Below are 15,696 nucleotides of genomic sequence, written 5' to 3'. Positions count from 1 at the left end.
AAGTCTGTTTCTGAGTAAAAGAAATGCAGCTCTATTATTAACTCTATCAAACCCTCAAACTAAGTCCTTCCACTTTCTGATAAAACAGACCATAAACAAGGTGCAACATGGAAAGCAAGCTATTTTTAATGACAGAAAACGAACAAACCAAAGGCATAAACCCTACAGCCTGCTCTCAAGCATACGAAATGATGTTTTTTGAAGAAGTAGTTGACATAAAAGTTATCAAAGATGCTGCCTCACAAAACGGAATAACCCGGAACGGAGGGCGACAAAAACACACAACCCCCGGGTTTTCGGAGCGAGTTTCCAGCGTCGCGGCTGGGGGAACCGAGGCTTTCCAGACTCTGCTCAACCGGTGTTCACACACCTACACGGCAAGAGCCGTCCAGGGCCGAAAGGACGACATAAGCGCTAGGCAGCCCCCCTCTCCCCTCAGACAGCCGTAAGAGAGCTGCCACTCGGTACAGGCCGGCTGAGCCGGCAGCGCAGGGACGGTAGTACGGGGTCCTCTCCCACACCACAGCCGCTGCTAGCCCGGGACACGAGCTCGACAGAGATCGAGCGGGCAGGCAAAATGAAAGCACAACCCCGACGTCGAGTACAGACCGGCGCCGCAGAGCCCCACCCGGCGGGGAAAACATAGACCCCTCCTCCCACCTCCTCCTCCCACAAGGCAGCCCTCGGCCCCGCCCGCACCGCGCCGACCCGGAGCAGGAAGCAGAGGATGGCGTCCCTTGACCTCAGCGTGCTACGGAACGGCTCACGGGAAGGTAATGGAGGTGAGGCGGTGCCGGGGCGGGAGCGGGCGGCGGGAGCAGTAGGGATGAGGGCCGGCCTCGAGCGGGAGGGGCCGTTGTGGCGGGGTGCGCGGGCGTTAACGCGTGTGGGTGCTGCCGGCGCCCAGCAGCTCCGCCTCTGCGCAGCGCTCTCACGGCGCAGCGGGACCTGGCCCCTCACTGCTGCCGGAGGGCCCCGCGGTGGGACGGGACGGGGCGGGCGGGGGGGGGAGCAGCGGGCGCGCCTCCCGGCACGGTTCAAGGGACCTCAGGTACGGGACCCATGGGGCCGGTGCTGTGTGGCCGTGAAGCAAACGCAGCTTCTGAAATGAATTCCCGCCTCTATTTGTGCTGGCGCTGCTGGAAAACAGATAACTTTGTTTCAGGGAGAGCTTTTCAACCTTGTTTTCCCTCTTGTTTACCCAGCATAGGCTTTCTCAGGTGAAGGGGCAGTAGAGTTTTTTGTGAGGTGGTTTTGGAGGAGCCATTTCGATTCACCTTTTTACTCCTTTTTACTTATGTGTAACCTATTGCAGTGCAAGAGTGACACTGTCTGGAGAGTTTCTTTGATGCCTTTGACACTTCCAGATAGTGTCAGAATGCACCACTAATTTATTTATTTATTATTGATTCATGCGTGCATTTCATGCCTTTTGGTTGCCTCTTTATGGATTTCTCTTGTTAAATGGGGTTATGTGAGGCTTTTCATTCTCTGGCTGTTGTGCACAGCATGATTCAGTAAAACCAAAAAGAAACATTGGTATTAGAGGCAGTGGAAGCAGCCTGGTTAGAAACTCACCAAATCAAATGTTTATATATGTAGCCAGGTTTAGTTATCCGTGTTACAATTTACAGGATTTTGCAGTGGTAAAATGTTGAAGCTATCACTTGTACAGATGTAACTTTTTAAATCCAACTGTTTAAAACATTTCCAGTTAAAAGTATCTCAGCAAAGATAGAATTTCATGGACATTTGGAAAATCCTTTGTGGATTTATAGCTGTAGGTTCTGTTTTGATAAAGTGAGGATTGCAGTTAGGCTGGCCAGATTTTGGCAACATAACTAAGGCATCTGGACATCCTTTACATTCCTAGCCTGTGGTTAGAACTTGACTTCAGATAATAAGCAAGCTGTGTATTGTTTTAAGTTCAGGTTTGTATCTCTGGGTGGTTTTGTGCTGTGTATCATGTTGAGTTCAGGTTGGTTTGTTTGCTTTTTTGTCCTGTACACTAGTGTTCCTTGTGAAACACTTGAGATAAAAGAATAGGTATTCCTCTCTTGTAAGCTTTATAGGTAAGTATATCCTCTAGTATTTTTCTGACAGTTATTAAGCAATAGCCAGGCTTTTACAAGTCTTACCTAATATGTCGCTCTTCCAGTGAGAAAATCTGGTCCATTGAATCTCCTGGAACTGCAGAAAGATAAGGAGATCCAGACTGGAGTAATTAATTATAATTTTAGGACATAGTCCTGTCCTGTTTAAAGCTACTATGCTCTTAGCTCACTTTAGATGTGCACAAGTCTGTGTCTTGGCCTAGGGGTGTAACTTACAGAATTGTACTTGCAGATGTCTGAACTCTCTGTAGTGCACCACTACTGGAATTATTCCTTGAAATAAGGAAGTAATGAGCTGTTGTAGCAGTTGTCCTTCAATGTATTGCAGTTGCCATTGCTTGCTGTCTCTGAGATGAAACTAGATATTTGTATATCACAGTGCTTTAATTCAGTTCTGTGGAATGAATGTTTGTGGTGTCCCCTGCTGACAGTGGAAATGCTGTGTGACTGCCCTATCAATGGGGTAGCTTCATCTCTGGCTGCTACTCTCTTGTCACACTCCACATTTGTCGCTTTATCTTAAGTATATATATCTATAGCAAGACCTTAAAAAATTGGTGAGTTGACTTTGAGCGCATGGAACAAGTTATTTGCCATAAAGCATCGTTCATGAAAGAGTCTTGTGGGCTCTCCTCTCACTTTCTTTTGGGTCCTGACTGCATTAGGACACAGAACAGGGTGACTGAGATCAGCTTATCCATAAAGAAAACCTTTTCTCAGTTGCCTGATAAGAATCTTTATAAGAACAGCTGTTTTTTTGCTTTGTTTTTGTTTGTTTAGTTCTGCATGAATTGATACACTATGGGAAGGAGAAGGAGTCTGGTGGTTTGGTTGTGTGGTTTGTTGGTGGTTTTTTTTGAGAGTGAGGGTTCTTTTGTTTGTTTTTTTTTGAGTTGAGATGTTAAGATACTCTTTCTGCCTACAACTGGTGTAACAGCTCTTCTATTTTATAATGACCAGTGAAAACAAATTTAAAGAAAATAGAAAACAAACCACAAGTCTGTCAAGCCTGATGATATGTAGCTTCATATAGGAGCATCTTTTCTCATATATGAGAACAGGAATTGAGGAGGGAAGGGATGATTCTTGTAAAAACAGTTTATAAAGCGTAGAAAGTAAAAGTGGTTGATTTGAAACTTTGCTTGTCATTGCACAATTACCTAAATGGTAAGCCAAGAGCAGATCTATGAATTGTGAAGTCCTGAGTTTTGTGATAGGATATAGTACTTTCACTGTGATGCTGATGATAGTGGTTGTGTAAATTATTGTGGCCTTTCTGTTTTCCTGTCTATAATGCTAATAATAATACTTCATTGAGCATATATAATGATTAATTTATAACATGCTTTGAACATCCAGCCTATTCTTAAATTTCCAGTTAATGTATTATTGCGATATCTAAATTGCTTTATTTTGCTTATGTTACATAAGCTTTCTTTTTCTGAGCAGGTTCATGAACAATGCTCAAAATAGATTCATTTCAATTTGGTTGGTGTAGAGGAATTTGTTTGCTGTTATTGTAGAATATATTAGTATATATTGTGTTATATACATTATATCTTGAGTGCTGGCATCCAAAACGATAACAATATTTAATACATAGTGACTGTGAGAAAGAAGGAACAAAGTTATTCCAGAAAGAATAATTAACATTTGTGTAGGAAAGACTGTCAAAACAACTTCCATAACAAAAAAGAAGGATGTACTGCAGACTTTAAAAGAGGTTTATCCATTCTATCAACTGACTTGTTTGCAAAATTGTACAGAAAAATTTACATGCCCTAGGGCATGGAAAATATGCATTATTAACTCTATTTTAAAAGGCTCTTTAACTTCATTGTTGCCAGATGGGATGAGAAGAGATAAGTGTCCCGCACTGCAAATGGCCTCCTGCTCGGCATTTGTTGTTTGCTAGTCTGGAGTCAGCTTTGGTGGATAAAGAAGGCTGATGAGTCTAAGGTTTGTACTAGAAGGCTGATTTTATGCTTGTATTCTGTAAGGTGAAAGTAATGTGTGAAGCTTGGAAGCCCTTTTTGTTTGGGCACCCTAAAGCATGTAACTGTATGTTGCTGCAGTCATATGTTAATTAAAAATTGTGGGATTCAATGTTGATTTGCAGGTCTTTTGAGCAATAAGGTGTACTTTTTAGCCTGGATAAACAAAATTATTTTGTTTGGTCTAGGTATATATAATACCTTTACTATCATACATCCTTCATCTTTATTGTAAAGGCAACTGAGGAAATGAATTAAATGAATTTGACAAGATTATTGCTTAATAACCTAACAGTCTAAGTTGTATTCAGCTTCGTTAATTAAAACAGCAATTAGCCCCTTCTGTCAAAGCAAATGTGCATTATTAAATATAATATTAGGGTAACCTAGTAAAGCAGAGGTTTATTTTTACAGTGCAGCTTCATATAAGTCAAGTCTTGTCTGTAGCCAAAACAGTGCAGTGCTTCTGAACAGCTTGGACTGAAGGATGAACTTGAGGATGAGCTTTACTGTGGGTTTTAAAACATTGTGTATTCTCAGTTATTTTGGTTTTTACTTGCAGATGTTTGACAGAATCAAAGCATCTGATGAAGCTTCTGCTTCTTCAGCACAAGGTGAGAAGTTTAAAAGTAAATGGTTTTGCTGAAGTTATTTTTTTTAGTCTAATAATAGCAGAAGCATCAGTTCAGCTTGTAGTTTCAATTGCACACTTTGATTTCCTAGGCTTTTTTATGGAACTTAGAAGGAATAAGTGAACTCTGAATTGTCCACAGAGTTTCTATGTCAGTGTAATTTCCTTGTCCTGTAATAAGCTGTTAAAGACATGTTACGTTTTATCTCAGTGATCATGGATATAGCAGTATAAATGCAGATTGCTTAATCTTGAACCCGGACAAATCAGTAGAGAAAAATTCCCACTCACCTCAACCATGAAAGAGTAAAGCTTATTTTATGAAGCTCTCAGAGGAACTTTGGGGACAAAAGGATCTCTCTCTACACATACTTTCTTTCTTAATCTTCCTTTAAAATAGTAGGTTTGACAAATGAAATGTAAGAGAAGTAAGTAATTGCAGGTGAAACTCTGTTTCAACTGTTTGATACTCTGTTTTGGTTTGTTTTCCCTATAGGAGCGGAAAGGCATGGTGTTGAAGGCTCTGTACGACAGGACAGCAGTAGCAGGTAAGTTAGGTCATGATCTAACTGGCATCCAGCTTACTGCTTACACAAAGTAAACCAGAAAGAATTTGGTTTTCAACCTTATCAGTTATCTTGTATAATGGATGACAGTGATACAATATAGGTCAAGTATATGGTGGATGTCCTTTTTATCTGTACCCACGTACTATTAAAAACTGTGGGGAAGGTGCATTGTAGTGCCCAAAACTAATGTGTGGGTGTCAAGATTTCTTTATCTTTAGTCTTTTTTTTTTTTAAATAATAAAATCCTAGAAGAATTGAAAAATGACTTTGCCTTTTTCTGACAAGACAGTTCTCTTCAGATTTCAGCCAACTGAAATTAGCATTTGTGTTAGCTGTGCCTTCAACCTGTTACCCTTTGTTCTGCATTGAAGAAAAAATTTGCTTAGTGAAATTTTCTTGGGAATACCTTAAAATATGTAGTCCTACTTGCCATTAAAACTCTGAAATAGAAGCCTTGATCTTGCAAATTTGTTCCAGCTCTATAGAAAGATAGCTGGGTAGAATTTCCATGTTAAGAACATGAATTAAGCATCCCAACATATCTAATATTACCTGCTTCTTTAAGTTTACACACAAGACGGCAAGACCATTCTTGGCCTGGAGTATCTACTGTGCAAAATAGACAAGGATACTGCAACTGTTGCCATGTACACTACAGTAACCTGGAACAGGTAAGGAGGCTTCTGTATAATTCAGCAACAGATAGCAAAGAGTATGAGAAGGCTTTATCATCTTATAAAATATCAGTCTTTACACTGAACAACCAATACATAAATTGATTAGTTTTCATTCAGTATTACACAGTGTATGCACTGAGAAGATGATATCCCCCTTATCTATTACCTGTTAAAGATGGAGTGGCATGGCTACTGCAGTTTGCTTTTCTGAAGTGGCACACTGCTGTGCGTTGCATCCAGTGGGTTTATTTCTTTAGCTTTAATCTTGATATCTGTATATATTGTATTAGAGTTAATATGTTCCAACTCTGAAAGATGTTTCAGCACATTTTAATATTATTTGAGACATTCTAAGCATGTTTAAAGATCTTATTGGGTCAAGGGTTTTTAGAAAAGGCTGAAAAGTTTTCTTTTTATTTAAATATTTTCTTAGCAACAGAGTAATGTTTAATTTGGGAAGTAATTTTTTGGAACAGGCCAGTGTGTTAACAGTAGTATTGAACTAGTTGTCTCTTTTATCTTTCACCAGCATGTTTTCAGCTCCCAGCACAGACATTTTACCACTTACTGCAGGAATCGTATGGGTGCCAGTAGCTTGATGGAGCGTTTCTTGCAAGATGTTTTGCAGCATCATCCACACAGATACCATGACAACAGGTATAATATGGCTGGCTTTTTTATTGTTTTCAAGTATGTGTTGGTAGAATGCGTGCATTATTAGTTCTCTTCCACTGCTGAGCAGTAAATTTGGCCATTTGAGGTGAAGCTTTCACATTGAAGAAAAGTTTGAAAGGAGTGTATCTATAGAAGTGATATCCATGTATACTGCTTTTGTGTTGTCTCTGTACTTTTAAGCTTTGTTTCACTACTTAAGGATTTGGTATAACACTGTTGATGCCAACTAACTGTGAGGACCTGAAAAAAGAAGCAACATATGGGTTATGAGTATAATGTCAGACTGTCCAGTCTGACTTGTGTTTATTAATTCTTGTAATTTGGGCTTTGTATACATGTATTATTATAATTCTGGGCTTTATATATAGCAGTGTATTTTATGGTATGTTTTGAAAGAGTTCATATTTCTGGTTTGTTGCTTTTGGATAATCAGGTGAATATTTCTATGCTTTTTTCTTCATGATCCTTGCAGTTCACACATTCAGTTAATACTTACATGGATTACATTAATTGGCCAATTCATTAACCCTCAGATTTTCAAAAGTGTTCTCTTTATTTATCATAAGAGGGTTGGTGTGTAAGTTTTTTCCCTGTAGAAGAAGGGAAATCAATTAAATCTCATTCCTTGTTTGTTATGTTCTGCAAGGCAGACAGAAATCCCAGTCTGACCCAGTACAGTGTATCTTGATCTATAACTCTTGCTATAGGTCTGACAAACAAGTATAAGGGTATTTTGTCTGGAGGCAGTTGCATTGATATTATCAGGGATGTGACAGAACAAGAAAATAGACATGTCTATGACAAATTAGCCCAGGACATGTACACATCACTGCTAATAAGCTTCCATCTAAAATAAATAAATTAAATCCTGCTGGTATAAGAGCATGCATTTTTTTTGCCATGGAGAAAATACAGTATTCACTTTAAGGTAACACCTAATGAAAAAAAGCCCTGTCTTCATGCATCACTGACAGAAGGTTATTTCTTTGGTGAGCAAAACTTAATAACTAGGAGCAACAAGCTATGCTTGTTCCTCTTAAGTTGTTGAAAAAAGGAATGGAATGAGAAAAATAATGTACAAAATCTAGATGAAGTTGGGGGGAGAAAGGGGAGGAGTAATCCCAAAGACAGAGTTTGGAGGAAGAAAAAAGCAAAGGTGGAAAAGAAAGTGTGAATAGATTTATGTTGCAGTCCTGCTTTGAAGCAGACAAAAGCCCCCACATTTTTAACTGACATCTGAAATAAGAGCTGGGTTATCTTTGTTCATACATAAAACCGCTTGGATTGATACATGCTTTCATTCAGTTCTTAAATACTTTTTATTTTTATTTTTCAGCTGAATTCACAAAAGGTATCTTAACCTTAATTTAAAAGGATTATAGAAATATTTGAGAGACTTGATTTGTTTTGCAGAACCAGTATACCTACTAGTGATGTGGAGAAAATAAATATTGACCAGAGCTTTGACTTATACTGAATTTCAGAGGATATTGGTGTTTTGCTTTTCCCCCCCCCAAAAAAAACCCACAACAACCAAAACAAAAAAAAAAAAAACCCAAACAAACAAAAAAACAAAACAAAACAAAAAACAACAAACCCCCCACACAAATCAAGAAATCATTCCTTCCTTCAAACTCTTGGTGTAGAAGTTTTTATATAAAGAAATAGTGAGCATTTAAGAGAGTAAATCTTCACTTTGCTTTTGGGGGTAATTTATAGCAGAGCTGTCAGAAGATCCTAAATGTATAGAACTGTAGTTCTGTTACCACAAAAGACAGTCAAAGAAACTCTTTAAGACTTGATTTGGAGTTCTAGAAAGCATTCTTTGTTGCATCGCTGGGTGCACACGTGAATAATTTCTCAAAGGTGAGCGCACCTGGAGTCTACAAGCAGCATCTCTATATCCAACAAACTTATATGCATATTTACAAACTTTCTGGGAAATGTTTTACATATTCATTATATTTCATGGAACGAATTAATTAAAAACTAATTAATATTTGCATTTTAATTGTGCATATGCTTTCTTGCTGAGTGGTGGTCTTGAGGGGTCTCAGACCCCTCAGACTATCTCAGTAGTCTTCCTCACTGTGTCTGCTGATGGACCTCTGTGCTTGCACATGTGGAAAAGACTTGTGAATTACTTAACAATTGTGTCCATGTTTTAGGTCAGTTTGTTCTGATTTGTTCCTTACAGAGGAAGTTTAGATTGGATATAAGGAGGAAATTCTTTCCTGTTAGGGTGGTGAAGCACTGAAATAGGTTGCCCAGGGAGGTTGTGAATGCTCCATCCCTGGCAGTGTTCAAGACCAGGTTGGACAGAGCCTTGGGTGACATGGTTTAGCGTGAGGTGTCCTTACCCATGGCAGGGGGGTTGAAACTAGATGATCTTAAGGTCCTTTCCAACCCTAACTATTCTATGATTCTATAACTGGCCTCATCTGTCTTAGTTGTTCCTTTATTATCTTCATGCTAGGTTGACTGTGGAGGGGGGGAACTACCCTGCCCCATCATTACTCCTTCCTTATCTTCAAAGGCTACCCTTGTTTTATACATACCTTAGGGCCACACTGGCCAATCTTGTTCTCAACAGAGCAGTCCCAATTTACAACTCAGCATTTTAGCTTACATTACCTCTGCCTCAGAGACATTTGTTTGTAAGTAATTTTTGAAAATTGAATACAGACTGTTAAGCGAGCTAGAAGCCTAGGAATTTGATGCAGTTTATCCATACCAAAATCCATTTAGTCCTATATTCAGTCTTCCAGCAATATCCAGATGCCATGTGTTTATCACAAAGGTAGAAGAACTCTGAAATGAGAAAGTTAAAGGATTATTTCTACTGCCTTTAGCCTTCCCTTTCAGTCTAATTCTGATTTGAGTAAAGGTACTTTATCTCACATCTTAGGTGGACAAGAATGCATGCAGCAGTGGGGCACAGCAGTTCAGCTGACAGGCATTGTTTGATCATTTGATAATAGAAACAATCTTGGGGTTTTGTTTTGTTTCCTTTTGTTGACATTTCTTTATATGAGGTTTTTCTTTTTACTTATTCAGTCCTATAACCCTTATCAGTACTCTGATGAATTCAGTCCTCTTTACTTAGATAACCAGAATTCCACTGTATTCTAAAAGGTGATACACCTTTGAGAAAAGTGCTACTTTTTTTAGAGTACACAAGGAATATTGCAGGTTTTGTTATAAAGTTTTATTATCTTTTTTCAGGGAGGGGGGTTTATACTGGTGCTGGTGAATCAGTGTGGTTTGGTAGGGTTATGCAGAGTGCATCCCTACTTTTTATGTATCACTTTCTATGTAGCCAGTGTGATTTCCCCCATCCCACATCCCACCCCCCTGCATTATGTGTTGCAATGATTTGAGGAGACTCTGTTTCCTTAGAAGAAGGCCTGTTTGTTTGTCTGATGGACAGTGCTTCAGGCCGTGCCTTGTGAGCAAGACCCTTGTAACTATTGGTCTTCTGATAACTTTCATTTCCATGTTGTTTTGCATAAAAAAGTTGCTTTGTTTATGACTGTTAGTGGCTCTGTAGTTCCCCTCAAATGACCTCAGTAAACAAAGATTTGAGCACATGATAGTTGGTACACTCTGAAGCATTCTGGGAGCTGATAGTAATTATTTTGAGAGGCCACAGAGAATATGTGATGTTTCAGAAGGACTGGGAAAAAAAATGTAGCAATTGTCGATTATTATTGAGGGCAGAGAAGAAGATCTGCCTACAGACTTCTTTGCTTAAATTATGGTGTTTCCATGAGAACCGAATAACCAAACTGTTCATAATAACCTAGAAGACAATGAAATTATGAGTAACGGTCACTGCTGCTTTTGTCAAGAAAAATCGCATCAGGTCACCCTAAATTCCTCCTCTGGCAGGATAATGGACGTTATATAGAGAGTAGAATTGTGTATCTGTCATCTCTCCTGTCACATCTATCATGACATCTCTCAGAAGCCCAGCTTTTGGCATGTTCTTTTATGAGGTTTATAAGCAAGCTAAGGAAAATTTGGTTTATTATTAAATGATGATGAAATAAATATGTAGCTAGCTGGAAAACTGTTTTCTTAATTGTTATTGTCTCAGAGAGGGAGAGAACAAAATCTAATGGTGGATCATGAGCTCAGTCACTGAAACCTTTTCCTATCACTAAGCCCTATCCTGAGGTTTGAAGTAGGTGCTTTGAAATATAAGGGGGCAGGGGGAGGCAGGAATTTTGGTTTGGTGGTGATTCTATGAAGTATACTTTTCTGGACTAAATGTTGTTAACTCTATAGAGTTCAAATATCAGGTTTAAATTTTATTCTTTAAACATTGGCAAAACCTAGCATTTTTTCGACTATAAAATTGTTCTTCCAGGCTGACAATTCTTCTTTATCTGTCATCTCTCAGTAAAAGGCTGAAACATAGCTATATTCAGCTAAGTTCTCCTGTAGTTGTTTTTCAGCATTAAGGAGCTACTTAGAAATACTTGCTGCAAGGTTGCTTGGTATCAGCTGTCTTTAACAACAACTGATGTCCAAGTCTTGCAAGGACTTCTGCAGATGTTAACTAGTAAGCATTATAATTTTGTTGGCTCCTGATTTTTTATTTTTTTTTAACTTTAAATAAATGTGGAAGCTGAACATTTATAACTAAGGAAGTTACTGTACAATAAAATCTATTCACAATACTTTTAGCAGATGAATTCACCATAAGAGATGCATGTATGTCTGCCATGTATTAAAGCAAGCACCACCTGGATCTCACAAGGTCTGGTTATAACTTTCAAATGAAACATAATATTCTCTCCACAGTTTGTTTTTTTTTTTTTACAACTATTTTCATTAGATTTTTGCCCAGCTGTTACACATTGAAGCCTTGTAGGTTCCTGTGTTGTAGAAGAGTCCGTATCTCTCATTTCTGTTAGTTCTGCAAGACATAAACACTTGTATTTGAGGCAGTCATAAAGACAGAGCAGCCAGTTACAGAGTATATAAAAATCTGCTGTTGTTACTGTGAGGCTGAACAGTCATAACTTGGCTTCTTAAAAGGGAGTCAGAAGCTATGGTATGTCTGTGTGAAATAGTGAACATGGAATTCCTTGGCAACATGTGCAGTGTTCCTGTCGTGCAACCACCTTTCGTAGGGAAAGGGACATTTATACTCTATAGTATTCTTATACTGTGCCATATTATAATGTTGTGTTTCTCTACAAAAGCTCAGTATTAATTGATAGCTTTACCAGTGAAATAACCTCTTTATAAGCTCCCAACTTCAAACAAAAGAAATATCTTTATTTTTTATTTCTTTTCTGTATTTATAAAATGATTGTAATGTGTTTGCCTGTTCTTAATGGGTGGTTGCGTGAAGAGGGTAACCAGCCAATTGTCATCTTTAGCTTTGTGCAACGTTGCCCCCTCACCCTCTGCCCTTTTTACAGATGGGTTATCTCTGCTAAAGTAAGCAGAGGTGGTAACTTGTGTTTGCTCATTAGATGTGATGCATTCTAGGTAATTACTCTTAAAAAAACCCAAGCCCAACACACTACTGTTTGAAAAACCTTAATCGTATTTACAGTATTTATATAAGGTGCTTCTTCCCCTCCCCTTTAGACCAAGCTATGATGACATGCCACTCCCCGTCACTCCAGAGCCTGCTAGGACTGCTTGCCTGTCCCTGGAAGAGATGGACAGAAAGAGGAACAGAGAGAGACGAGAGATTTCCAGCAAAGACCAGGAGTCCACTGGTGAAATACGATCTTCTGCACCATGCCTGTCTCGTAAGGGTACAAAGAAAACATCTGCGACACAAGCATTTATTGAAAAACTAGAAAGAGGGCAGCAACATGCTATAAGAATATCCAAGCACTCTGTGGGCATTTGTAGCAATGAGAAACGGGACACCCTGAAAGATGCTCAGATGGCAAATTGTAGCCGTGAAGGTCAGTTTACAGCTGTGAGTCCTGTATCTCAGCGATTTTCTGTCAGTCCTTTAACCCATAGTTCTCCTGTTAATCCTAAAACAGGAAAAAATGTTAGGAATTTGGCAGCAGCATCAAATCCGATTTCACAGAGTGGATGTGGTAAAACGGGAATGGAGGCACACAATAGTGATGTGTTATTGAAACCAAGCTTGAATCTTGGTTCGGCACTGGGTCACCCAAAACGCTCTTCCGTTTCTCATCGAAGTACTCTGTGCAGCAACAGCAATCCTTTATGTATTACCTCAGGTCAATCACTCTCAAAACGAGATGGTTTACGAACTCAGGATGAAACTGTCGTGTCTGATTTCCATCTCAGGGATACTGTGGGTGTTAGCAGCTCCCTAGATCCTGGGACATCCCCACAACTAGCAAGATGCAAAAAACTGAAGATGAACAGAGGTGGTGAAAGTTCAGTGGATGAAACTATTGAAGGTGTTATTTTGAAATACTGTCATGGCAGAAGTACATCTAAAGAAGTTTATTTGAAAGAAGAGAAGAATCCCTGTTCAACTTTTATATCATTTCTGGACCATACTCATTTAGAGGGCTCTGAAATGAGTTTTGACTGTGATGCACCTATTCAGGCAGGAACAGACTCACCCAAGGCAGCTATAAAAGGTATAGAAACCCTAAAAGAGGTCCAAATAAGTTTGCAAGATAAAGACTATGGAACACAGCTCTCTTCTGTTTTAAAAAGTGAGTCGATAGAGAAAGTAGAAGCAGTAAAACAGGATGTTGTAGTTCATACAGAAGAGCCCGTCCTTCCAGCTCTGCCTCATGTGCCTCCTTCTTTTGTGGGAAAGACCTGGTCTCAAATAATGTATGAAGATGATATAAAAATTGAAGAACTTGTGCGTGATTTCAGGGAAGGTCGTTTTCGCTGCTACTTTGATAGTGAATCCTCAGCCAACTGTACAGGGAAGAGAATGAAGAAAAAAAGGCAGAAGGATGAAAAAAGTAACAATATAGTTGAGAGTAATAGAAGAGATAGTGCATCATTTAAAGCATTACCAGAATTTAACGATGCTCTAAGTGATGGCTCTGATTTTCATAACCCATCTGTAGCCTCAGATAGACTATGCAATGCACAGATGCTTAAAATGCCTAGGAAAAGGACATGGCGCCTGGCTTCAAGGTGCCAGGTGGTCAAAGTCAGTCATGGCACCCAAACAAGTCTATTGAACTACCCTGTAGCAAAAAGAAAGATGTCTAGAAGGGAGTCTGATCCAGCTGATCAGAAATCAAGCATTGTGTGGCCAGAGAATGAAAAAACTCCCAACATGAAAACTAGGCTATGTGCCCTTAAACTTCCTGAGTCCTATAGCAAGATTATGAGTCCTGTACAGCCTAAGACATTGGTGTATGTACTTTCATGCCCAGAGATAAAACAGTGTAAAAGTAAACCTATGGATATTCCGAAAATGAGGAAAAATTGTAACTCCACGGATAGCAAAGACTCCATAAGGTATAAATACAAACAGTGTTCTTTCAAGTATTACGACCCACTAACAAATCGAATTCTGAAGATGCCTCCGAAGAGTCCAGGTGGAGAAAAGGCCAAAAAGCCCTCTCATGTTCGACAGCTTTTCAAAAGTCTCAGCTTTGATGCAAACAGGAAACTAGCTGATGCACAGAGAGAAAGCACGCCATCAAAGTCACTCAATTGGTCAGACTTGCATGGTTCATCTTCAGCATCTTTCCTCCCAGATCCAGGTAAAGGGAATGATGCAGCCTCAAATCAGAAGGCTGATGGATCTTCTGTTTCCACAGAAAGAACAGATTGTCTGGTATCTGGTCACTCTGAGAACTCTTATAAACACCTGATCATTTCACCTTTGAACTCCGGCCAGCCTGCAGTAGAAGGAGATGTTAGATTAACTCCATTTAACAGTAGAGTTACCAAAACTCCTCTGACCTCCGTCAGGAGTGAGCGGTTGGAGAGGGAGAGTCCAAAGGCAATATGGAAGAGAAAAGAAGGCACTAACAAAGAACCAGTTTTTTCCAGAAAGGCTGCAGGACCGAAGTCTGTCAGATGTACTGTTGGTAGGAGAGGAAACAGAGTAGTGGCAGGCAAACAAACTTCCAGACCTAAAAACCAGCAAAAAGAGGGGATAAGAAGGAAACTTAGTCCTCATGCCCAGAAATCTGCTTTGTCCATCCATAGGTGCCAGACAAGAAAAACTACAGTGGGAAAGCACCCTAAGAAAGAAAAGCCTGATGCTAAAAAATTAAAAGTGAGGAGGAAACCAAAAAGGACTTTTCTGAACTCAACAGTTGTCACAAGGATTCCTGAAAAGAGGCAGAAAGTCACGTCAGAATCTTTTCCTAAGAAGCCAGAGCAGGCTTCTTCCAAAGCCAGGAACTGGGAAGTAAGTGGAGATCAGGGTCACCCTAGCACTGTGAACCGACCCTCTAGAAGAACTTCTGCTGTACCATTACTTCGAAACTGTCTTGTTCCTCCAGGTGAGAGCTAGCTACCAAAATAATTTGAGGGTTTTTTTTCAATAACCAGCACCTGGAAAAAGATTGAAGGAAAGGAAATGGAACAGAAGGAGATCATAGATGAAGCAGTTGAAGTGCTAGAGCTGCAGAAAGTGCAAAGCCAGTCTGTTGTGAAACAGGTACAGCTGTAAACTCAGCTCTTGTTCCTAGAATATGGGGACATAATGTATTGCACTGTTCTACTGTGTAAAGCTGCAGAAGGTGTGTGTTTGAGTTAAAAAGCACTTAGAACCCTCATTACTAGACTTCACCTGTTCATCAGAAAATGAGCTTGAATAGTATCATGTTGTTTTTATGGTATTACCAGTGCATACTAGTGCACTGTAATAAGGTAAATTAGAAGCTGTATTAATTGTGCCTATTCTCATTTTTCCATAGAATTCTAAAGTGCAAAAAATGACTTGATTGTTACACTAGAAGTTAAAATGGCGATACATGAATTTGGACTGAATTTTGTGTATGTATTTGTGTAAATACACACCTCCTTCAACACATAATATATATTTGCCAATGGAGTGGCATTAAAATTAATACAGTATGATACAATTCAGATCAA

At 39.4% G+C, this 15,696-nt stretch overlaps 2 protein-coding genes across 2 annotated transcripts in view; one reads left to right on the top strand and one right to left on the bottom strand.

Annotated features, from left to right (window-relative positions):
- The window catches only part of CMKLR2 (chemerin chemokine-like receptor 2), a 26,302-nt gene extending 25,499 nt beyond the window's left edge, over window positions 1-803 (bottom strand). Inside the window, exon 1 of the mRNA XM_057411760.1 lies at window positions 709-803. The gene's annotated coding sequence lies outside the window, so the exon portion shown is untranslated. The remainder of the gene's footprint in view (window positions 1-708) is intronic.
- On the top strand, window positions 691-15,696 carry ZDBF2 (zinc finger DBF-type containing 2). Its single transcript, XM_057411747.1, has 7 exons — window positions 691-782; window positions 3,962-4,073; window positions 4,671-4,722; window positions 5,236-5,287; window positions 5,874-5,979; window positions 6,515-6,642; window positions 12,268-15,696. Exons 3-7 carry the CDS (start codon window positions 4,671-4,673, stop codon window positions 15,110-15,112), a joined length of 3,183 nt encoding a protein of 1,060 aa, XP_057267730.1. The 5' UTR covers window positions 691-782; window positions 3,962-4,073; the 3' UTR covers window positions 15,113-15,696.

The sequence above is a fragment of the Pezoporus wallicus genome, unplaced genomic scaffold (assembly GCF_028554395.1).
Source record: "Pezoporus wallicus isolate ANWC-B61680 ecotype Strahan unplaced genomic scaffold, APGP_CSIRO_Pwel_v1 contig_6732, whole genome shotgun sequence".
Classification (NCBI taxonomy): Eukaryota; Metazoa; Chordata; class Aves; order Psittaciformes; family Psittacidae; genus Pezoporus; species Pezoporus wallicus.
The sequence above is the reverse complement of the archived record's forward strand: the minus strand, read 5'-3'. Positions and strand labels throughout refer to the sequence as shown.